The sequence below is a fragment of the Medicago truncatula genome, chromosome 7, assembly GCF_003473485.1.
Source record: "Medicago truncatula cultivar Jemalong A17 chromosome 7, MtrunA17r5.0-ANR, whole genome shotgun sequence".
Classification (NCBI taxonomy): Eukaryota; Viridiplantae; Streptophyta; class Magnoliopsida; order Fabales; family Fabaceae; genus Medicago; species Medicago truncatula.
Genome location: NC_053048.1, coordinates 4766428 through 4777057, shown reverse-complemented (window position 1 = coordinate 4777057; position 10630 = coordinate 4766428). Strand labels below are relative to the sequence as shown.

The 10630-nt window shown below is 29.9% G+C and overlaps 1 protein-coding gene across 4 annotated transcripts; it reads right to left on the bottom strand.

The window, feature by feature from the left end:
* On the bottom strand, positions 1-8091 carry LOC25497545 (uncharacterized). Of its 4 annotated transcripts, none has more exons than XR_003006987.2 (5): positions 7788-8088; positions 7527-7605; positions 7385-7433; positions 6812-6935; positions 1-340 (listed from the first exon to the last, which is right to left on the bottom strand). XR_003006987.2 is itself a non-coding variant. In XM_013592149.3 (5 exons), exons 1-5 carry the CDS (start codon positions 7894-7896, stop codon positions 335-337), a joined length of 363 nt encoding a protein of 120 aa, XP_013447603.1. In that variant the 5' UTR covers positions 7897-8090; the 3' UTR covers positions 1-334. The 4 variants fall into 4 exon arrangements, 3 of the variants coding, with proteins under 3 accessions (XP_013447603.1, XP_013447605.1, XP_024626127.1); XM_013592149.3 differs by having other exon boundaries at positions 7385-7429; positions 7788-8090; XM_013592151.3 differs by lacking the exon at positions 7385-7433 and having other exon boundaries at positions 7788-8091.
* Positions 8092-10630: the final 2539 nt, after the last annotated feature.

Genomic DNA, 10630 nt, shown 5'->3' with positions numbered 1-10630 from the left:
TAAATAATAATAAAATAAGGTGAACTTTTATTCAAAGAAACAATTGTCACTTATTATTTGCACGAACGAAAGATGAATGAATGTGTTTGCTAACTGCTCTATTTATAGTCTACAACTACTTAAGCCCCAAGAAATACATCAATAGAGTGTTCCACAAGAAACTATGGACTTTAGGTCACAAATAAACTAAATAGGCACCTTGTCGAAGAAGCAAAAGCAGCAAAAGGAGTGATGTGGTAGTGGCTTCATATTTTTATACCAAATCTTCATATTTTTGGTCCGAATCAGCTCCAAATCTCTTTTCTTTTGCTCCAAGACTAAATCTTTCAAATATTTATTCCTGAAATTAAATAACTTGCAATTGAAGTAAAATAGTTCTAAAAAGGAAATAAAAACATATAAAATCTAAATAAAATAGACTCAAATAATATATTAAAAACACTAATTATTGACTCATCATCCAACAAAATCATTTCATCATTTACACGTATTTATCAATAAAATATGTCATTCGTCATTAGTCCTCACTCACAAGCATCATTCATCATCATGCATAAAGTATTATTTCATCGTTAATTAACATCATACGACGCTTAATTTCTCATTCTCAATCATCCCCATATATGTATATGTGATATAATTCATCTCGTTGTTACCCAAATCACATTTTCATCTCATATCAACATTAGTTTTCCTCTCTTTCGATGACTTTTAGTCTAATGACATACCATATCCTTCGTCTTGGTTTAAGACTTCTACCTCGTCATTACCATTACTTATAATGCCTTCTACTCGTACGTCTAGTTCATTGTATTGTAAGTCCTTATCATCACTTATTTAATCTTTTTTGATATCATCATTTTATTGTAAGGCACTGTAACTATATTCTTGATTTACTAGTTTATACCCTTCTAATCCATTTATATCGTTAGACTCTTCTTCATTACCCTAAGGAACTACTCTTGGCAACATCATTTATTTCTTGAACCATTTCTTCATACCCCTTTTAACTTTACCTTAGGCTCCCTTACAGGCCCGTTCCTAGAGTTTTTCAGGCTTTAGGCATAATATGAAAAAGGGCCCTTACATAATGTATCATAATTTTTTTAGCTCATTGTTTTGTTTTTTTGCTTTTCATTTCGTTTTTTTATTTCGGTTTTCACTACAAAATAAATGTTTTTTTAGACAACATCTGAAAATAAATTAAATATTTTATATACACCAAAACAAAATAAAAATACCGTAGAAGTAGAGAAAAATAGCACATGCGAAGTAGACTGAAATTTTAGCACCCTATTTTCAACTAGAATTTGCTCTGTTATGAAAATTATCTCAATTTCTTGGATAATAAATATCGTCGATATTTTTAATATTAGTGAAGCACATTATTATGAACAAAGGGCCCAAAAAAATATCACCAATTTCTTCGATAATAAATTTTTGAGCATATTATCAAGAACAACCAATTTTTTTTATAGGAGGGTGTATATAGAAATTTGTGTTACATGGGATATATATAGCAAATCTCACTAAAAGGGCGAAAAATACTAACAGATGTCAGCCCATTCCTTTAGCATGTCAAAGTTTGGGCCTTTGCAGAGAATTATTCTATATACACCCCCTAAATCCAAATATTTCTATATACACCCCCTTACCTTAAAAAAAATTTGGGCCCCCTCCCGGCATGGGCCCTAGGCCGTCGCACTCGCGGCCTATGCCCTAGGGCCGGCCCTGCTCCCTTAACTAACTCACGTTTTAGACTCGCCATATTTTAAGAATATTACTTTAAAACACACTTAAACACATCCCCTCAATTAGGTACACTGGTTTAAATTTCCAATTCATTCATCCTACTTTTGGTTTCTTCAATTCTAATCTTTCAACAACAACATCAACCTTTATTACATTTGTTCATCATCATTCTTTCATCATAATTTTCATCACAACAACAATTAGGTTCTTAAGATTAAACAATCCCACTATTACAATTAAGAAACCCTAAGATGAAATGATTCTCCCCTTATCTCGAATTCTACAGAAATACAGTTATGGACTCTCTTCTCTTCAGCTAGGCTTTTCTTCTTCTCCTCTCTTCTTTTCTCTGTGTTGTTTATGCCTTCAAATTGTGAAGTTGGGAATACAGAGAAATCGTGACACGATTTCATAGGCGTGTCACGATTTTGCAATGTCGATAGTTGTTTTGAAGGGTGCCTAATCGTGACACGATTTTGGGAAAACGTGACACGATTTTCGGTTTGCTAAGCAAGTTTTCAGGACAAGGTTGGTCGTACCTTGGATCGTACGCACCAAACGTGTCACGATTTGGCAAAATATGACACGATTTTGACAGCTAAAGACTGCTATATAAGTGTTTCTTTGCAGATTTTGAAGGATAGTTCAAGAGAGGTGGAAGAGGCAGAAACTTGGGAAATCAAAGGAGGTAATTTTAAGGTTGAGAGTCTTTGATTAGAATTCTCTTGGGTTGGGAAAAATTGTAAACACCTTGGGTGAGTGAAAATCATTGAGTGTCTTGTTCATTGGTGAGATTGGAAAAATGGGTAGAAATTAGGGTTGTTCTTTATGAAATTTTTTAAGCTAATTTCTTGTAACCCATTTGTAAAACTAACGCTATATAAATCTATTATAGCTCGGTTAACCTCAGTTAGCTTAAGAGGTTAATAAACGGCCATAACACTGAATCACCAAGCCATACCACGCTCTAGCTTAGTATTAAATTCTTTAATGTATTCTTGATGTAAGGAAGGAAGGATATTATCAATTATTTAGTAGCTTTTTTAAAATTAAACTACTTCCTTGTAAGTAGGAGTATTTTCTGTTTCGGTTAAAAAATACCAAAAAACTGAAAGCCCAAACGGTCAATGCTATATTTTGTTTAATTTTATTTTTAACCTTTTTATTGATATTTATATTTAAATTCCTTTCCTTTGTGTTCAAGTCCTGAAGTAGATTTTGTTTAAAAAAAAAATCATGAAGTAGAAGTATTAAAATAAAAAAAATAGTCATGAAGTAGAAAACTCAAACGCTTCTTCAGTATGTTACATTCAAATTTCTTCAATTATGTTTTCTTTGTTTTTTTTATTAGTACTAATGTTTTTGCTCTTATTCGTATCACACACTTGTTAGAATTTTTGTTATATATATATATATATATATATATTGTTTTGTTCTTATCACACACTTGTTATATTATGATTTAAATAATTGATTTTGAGATAGATAAGAGGAAGAAAATGGTTTATGGTGTAGTTAAGGTAGAAGAAGATACTATTGCTGAAGAAATTATAACAGAATTATCTGTTATTGATAAAAAAGAAGAAGAGGAAAATAATTTGTGTATTTCTTCAACTGAAGTATTATCAATTGGAAGTTTGAAGAAAAAGAATAAATACATAAATTATTTTTCTCTTCTTCTTTTTTATCAGGAATTGGTAATTCTTTTATAATTTCTTCAGCAATAGTATCTTTTTCTACCTTTACTACACTAAAAACCATTTTCTTCCTCTTATCTATCTCAAAATCAATTTGTAAATAATAATATAACAAGTGTGTGATAAAAACATATATATATATATATATATAACAAAAATTCTAACAAGTGTGTGATACGAATAAGAGAAAAACATTAACATTAGTACTAATAAAAAAACAAAGAAAACGTAGTTGAAATTTTTTTAATGTAATGTTTACGTGAAGAAGTGTTTGAGTTTTCTACTTCATGACTTTTTTCTTCTTTTAATACTTCTACTTCATGATTTTTTTTTTAAACAAATTCTACTTCATGACTTGAACACAAAGGAAAGGAATATAAATATAAATAGAAAAGTTAAAAATAAAATTAAACAAAATATAGCGTTGATCGTTTAAGCTTTTAGTTTTTCTGTATTTTTTGACCGAAACAGAAAATACTCCTACTTACAAGGAAGTAGTTTAATTTAAAAAAAAGTTACTAAATAATTGATAATAATTGTTAAACACAATAAAAATAATAAAATCCACACACACAAAATTTAAAACCACGAGAGAAATTCTAGATTTTGAATGTGAATTGGTTAAACACAAACATTTTAAAATCCACACACCCAAAAATCAATACTGCAAGATAAATTCTATATTTTAAACTTAGTAATTTAATTTGTTTGCACCGCCCTCCTCAAATACAACATCTACAAAAAGCTCATGATATCTACAAACATTTAATGATTTTGGTTGATACTCTCTTGAGAATATAATATAAGAAAAAATTATTTAATAAAATCAAATATGTTTGCTTTGAATTTGAGATCAAATAAATTTGACTCTTATTTTTTATATATATTTCATTTAATAGGGAGTAGTATCTCAATTATATAAACTATGCTGAAATGAGATCTACAATTAGAGTGATCACTTACATCATATTCCTTCTTGAGGTAATCTTCAATTATCTCACGAGAGTCTTATAACTAACTGGAACCAACCACCCATATTTGTTTATCCACATTTAAGGTAGCCCCTAACCGCTCAATGATCTCTTTATAATCCATAGGTACCACACTTATAACGTAAAAGGAACATGTATGAATGAAGAACCTCTAAAAAAAAGATGATATGAATGAAGAATACTACTTGTGCCTACTCCTCAGATTTCTTGTTGTATATATATAGCAGAAAAACTAATAGCTAGGTATAAGATGTATTTATTTCGGTACAAAGGTATATAATATTTATTATATACCTTTATACTAAAATAAATATATTTTATACCTAGCTGTTAATTTTTCGGCTATATATACAACCAGACATCTGAGGCTTACACACAAATAGTATTCTTCATTCAAACCCTCTTTTTTTTAAAGGTTCTTCATTCATACCCATTCCTTGTACCTTATAAGTGTACTATCTATCGATTATAAAGAGATTATCGAGCAGCTAGGGGATACCTTAAATGTGGATAAACAAGCATGAGTGGTGGTTCTCGTTAGTTATAAAATTCTTTGTGAGCCAATTGATGATTACCTCAAGAAGGAATATGATGTAAGTGATCACTTTAATTGTAGATTTCATTTGTCTGCATAGTTTATATAACTAGGATACTACTCCTTCTTAAATGAAATATATATAAAAAAAAGACTATAGGAGTCAAACATATTCGATTTTTTTAATCAATTTTTTCTTATATTTTATTCACAAGAGAATATCAACTAATTAACATTTCATTTTTCTCTGATACCAGATATACATACCAGATATACGTTAATGAATTAAGATCATTAGATACTGGTAAAGATCCAGAGCTTTTCACAGATGTTATATTTGAGGAGGATAGTGCAAACAAAGTAAATTACTCAGCTTAAAATCTAGAATTTCTCATTTGGTATTGATTTTTTGATGTGTGGATTTTAAAATGTTTTTGTGTTTAACCAATTCACGCTTAAAATCTAGAATTTCTCTTGTGATTTTAATTTTTGCGTGTGTGAATTTTATTGTGTTTAACAATTCACTAGATCTATTCAGCTATATTATGGAGAAACTTTAATAAGAGTCTTTCTTTCATTTTCTCTCAAATTATAATATGTGATGGTATAACTTATACTGGTGGAGGAAAAGAAAAGAGGAAGAAAGACTAAAAACATCATGACCAAATCGATCTCATTGTCTCTTGACCTTCCTCCTATTTGTTATGATACTAATGAAATTCATGACATGGGTACTTCTCCTTAATATATTTTCTGGCATGCACTTTTCCAAATGTTTTTTTTTTCTTTTTCAAATGTGTGTGGATATAGGAAACTAATATTTAAATAAAACAATGTAATAGTCATGTAAAGCCTAAAACATGATAGAGTAACTACAACAAGATATTGTTTGACAAGAAGTATAATCTTAGAAGGGCATTTAAATACGATTACTATGACTCGAAGAAATCATATATTTCCTTTTAGAATCGTGATTGGTTGAATGTGAAAATATTTAATCAATTTATTCTTTTATTTACTATCTTCATTCTACTTTAAGAGTAATTTTTTTTTTTTTTGACATTTATTAATAAAATGAATGAAACAATACACATAAGTATAATTTAAAAAAGCCCCCCTTTATAGCTATCAACTTTTTACAATGGCCTCAACTTGTTGGCCTATAATTTAACATTTGCCATTAAAAAAACTTTATCATTCATTTATTAATTTTAGACCAAATGAAGATACTCTCTCTGTAAAACAGATTATATCTTTTGTCAAAAAAAAAAAAAAAAAAAAAAATCAAAAACAGTCTTATTATTGAAATGTGTTGGTCTAAATTTTAGACCAAATAATTTCACTTTTAAGACTCATGTCGCTTATATTTTTCTATTGATGATTAGTAAATAACATTATTAAAATTATTAAATATTAAATTAAATATGTTCACAATCTCATGTTTTAGTCATTCTATCATGTTTGATGTCATGTATTAATATCATTTTCTTATTCCCACACTTCAAGAATGATATTTACATATCCTCAAATCAGATATATGAGTACCAAATAGCACTACCATATGTTTTCATATAATTGTTTTTTCCCATAAATTTCATATGTATATTCTTTAATTTTGATCTTTCCTTTTGTCTAAATTATATATGTATGGCTAACTTTTATACTAGTTTAAATTGAGAAATAATAGCAATACTTGAAATAATAGAAATAATAGGAATACTTGAATTATGCTATCGAAGGTTTACTAGTAGAAGTAAAAAAAATTATACTTCGACTATTTTCTAATCTATAGCGACAAAATGATAAAATAGTAACTAAGATATAATTAGTCTTACCTTATGAACTTTAGCAGGAAACCATAAGCATCCAGTCTTCAAATTAAAAAGATTGAATGTGTTGAGTTGGAGAGTCACCGCTGATAGTTCCACATGATCGATGCACCCAAATATCAGAGAGTAACTTTCAGAGTTGGGTTTGCATTGATCCAAATAAAAAGCACAAATCAATACAAAACATATAAATAGGGTTTAAGTATCGTTTTGGAGTTAAATGATAGACTTTAAAATCAGGTCTAATATATACAAAGGTAAAGATCAAAGAAAAACATTATAAATGATTTCAAGAACAATCAACGATAATATGGTTTCTAATTACCTTGCACATATCATGTTTATCATTATACCAAACACATTTATCAAAATAAAAAAAGAATAATGAGAAACATGATAAGTGCAAAGTAATTAACTTTAAATTTTCATCCTGAAAATTTATTAAATTAAAAAATTACAATTAAAGATTAATAAAATTTTCTTTTGTTTCTCAAATATCAAAAGTTATTAAGAAAACATGCTCAATATAAAGTCGACATAACTAATTATCTAATCAAATAATTAGAATAAGGAATATACTTGTGTTTCCAGAGAAGTTTGAGCCAACAAAGCAGCAAGTTTCCTCTTTCTTGTAGTATCATCACAAGTAGTACTAAATTCATTAATAGATCTAGTGGCAACAATGAAACCATCATATGTATAAAACTGATGAGTATCCTACCTTCCATCATTTCTGTATTTAAGTATTTGATCAAACAAATCAGAAGTAACATTAAATGAGTTGAGGGAAACTATTGCAACTGAAAAGAGGGAAAAAAATAAAATCAGATCTACAAATTCAACACAAATGAAGAGTATTGAAGAACAAAGATAAGAAGAGGGAATAAAGAAACAAAAAAAAAAGACATGTAGAACCATCTATAAAAAGAAAAGGGAAAAGAATTTAGATTTTCATTTTTGCACAGTTTGATGCAAACTTTACATGTATTTTGTAGATGAGAATGAAAGTATGAAGGATAGGGTTCATGATTGATGCAACAAGGCCAAAGCTTCATGATAAACTTCAAAAAAAGGGACTGCCCATTTTTCATTCTATTCCCTTAGTGTTTTTGTTTGGATAGAAAGGTATAAACAATTGATGAGATGAGGAAAACAAGGTTTTTTTTTTTTGCCAAACGAGGCCGATCGCGATGATGGTGGTTAGAGGTAAGTTGGCGGCGTCGATTGAGGGGGAGGAGGAATAGAAATGTGTTTTTTAGGGTTTCAGAATGATATAAATGAGGGTGAGAGGAGATAAGTCGTGGGTTAATGTAGGAGATTGGGCTTGGCCAAATTTTGATTAGTGTAGGGGGTGCCCGCATAAAACAACGGTGCCAATAAAAATACGCCCAAAATTGTAAACTCATTATTAATGTGTTGTGTTAGCAAAAGAAGGTCCCTATAAAGCTATTGATTTATTGGTGTCATCGAATGAGCATATTAATGAAAGGGTAACGAGGGTTTACGAGAAAGAGTATGAGAGGTATTGTAACACCCTATTTTACCGATAATGAATATTAAATAAATGTATTTAATAGTAAGGATGTTACAAGACTAGACATTGTATCACAAAATAATGCTGAAATGTTTTCTTTTAAAATAGATCCACTAGAGAAGAAGAAAATCATTCACTGATCACCTTAATAAATTTATACTTGGCGTTCAATAATCGTAATAGAAAATAAGAAAGTTTTCAAGATTAAACTCAATATGCAATTAAAAATTAAATCGTTAACCCCTACCCTAGTGTTACAGTATCAAAGCTTGTAGCGACTACATGATTATTCAACTACTAGATAAGAGTACTAAACGGAGGGCATCCCCTCATCTTTGCCTTCTAAAACGTCCCACAGCTACTCCTCGTCAACCCGAGTATCTGCACTCAAGGTACAACCACCATACAGAAAACAACACAACAAAATAAGGGGTGAGGTATCCTGTCATAACATAATAATAGGAAAATGCATGCACGTTAAATAAATATTAAAAGAATATATTCTCCACTATCTCATCACTCTCAGCAGTTACTATGTATAATCTTTCCATTTTCCATATCACAGCAACACATCATCTTCACACTCAAACACCAAATACAACATCATCACATATATATCCATATGGAATCTCCTAACGGCCTATATGATTGTGGTACCACTCCTACTCATCATTTTGCCATAGTTATGTTACTGGACTTTTCTCATCATAGTTTGCCAGAGGTATGTTACTAGACTTCTCCATCAGTCATACACTCCATCGGTCTTAGACTCTATATGAATGCATAGAAATAAATTCAACAAGTAACACAAGTATACACATATTAAAAAAAATTCACATATTAATTCAAGACTTCCACTAAAACGCACGACTCTAATGCAAGCAAACAAATCATTATCATACTCATCATCATCAGATACCACTCTTGTCATCGTTATATATGTATATCACTCTTATCATCATTATATACATCACTCTCATCATCATCATCATAGATAAACATCATCACTCTCATCATCATAATGATATAGTTGTCGTCATCCTCATCATCAATAAAATATAAGCATTATTATTTCTCATTGTATTTATTTATTTACATATATATAATATCAATTGTCATCACTCTTCGTCACATTATGGATTCCTCATCATTACTCTCTATCAACCGTTTATATCACCACCTTATCTCTTCATTAATCCAACCCTTACACGTGACTCATTTATACGCCAACACCCCTCTATTTTATTTTATTATTCATTTTATGGAGTTCTCTCCTTTATTTTAGGCTCTCTATAAACTTTATCCCTAATTTCATATCCTATTCCCTATTCCTAGTCTCAAGATAATTTGTTATTCATTATCATTACATACAACTTCCACTCCCTACATGACTAAGTTCTTCCTCACCATTTACTTATTCTTTTCAATAAAACGATCTTATATCTTATTGCTTTATTCTCACGTGCGTAGTCATCTATGCATTGTCCATTCACCTAATCTTAACTTCGTTCTAATTTAAAGTTATTATCTCACCTTATCATTGAATTCGACTTCAACAGCTTTCCCCAATGAGACTTCACTATAATTCGAGGTTTCCTTCTCTCGATACTGATCGTTATTATTATCGTCAACCATCATAACTATTACCTTTTATCCTATTTCCTATGCATCTTGCTATCTTCCAATCGATCGCCGTCTTATTCATCTTTATCGTCATTCCAGTTATCTTTCATTACTTAATATACAACTCCTTATCTTCCCCTACGTTTCGTCTTAACGACCCTCTCGTTGTCTACGATCATCTAAATTAGACTTTTATATTCTTTATTCATTTTTACACCTTTTACGTTACGGTCTAACACTCATCTTAAGTTTCTTAACTACCTTGCCTCTTTTACTCTTTCATTTAACGGTATTCCTAAATTTATTATTGGTTTAAGGAGATTATGATTAATATCCTCAATTACTCGGAAAAGCACCTACTTCATATCCTCCATTATCATCGTTTTACACCCCTTTTACTAAATCGTGTATTTTTAGTCTCACCATATACCCACACTATTTGCTCTATTAAATTCTCGTCTGATTAATCTTAATTAACTTGATGTATTTTCTCATTGTTATTATCATCCCCGACCTTAACCAATGCTTTAACTCTTAATCACAACATAACCCACTTCATCATTTACTTTTCACCCTAAACAAGATAAGTCATCGTCATTAGTCGTCATTCACAAACATCATTTATTACATCATTCATCATCACCATTCAACAACTATGATCTCAACAT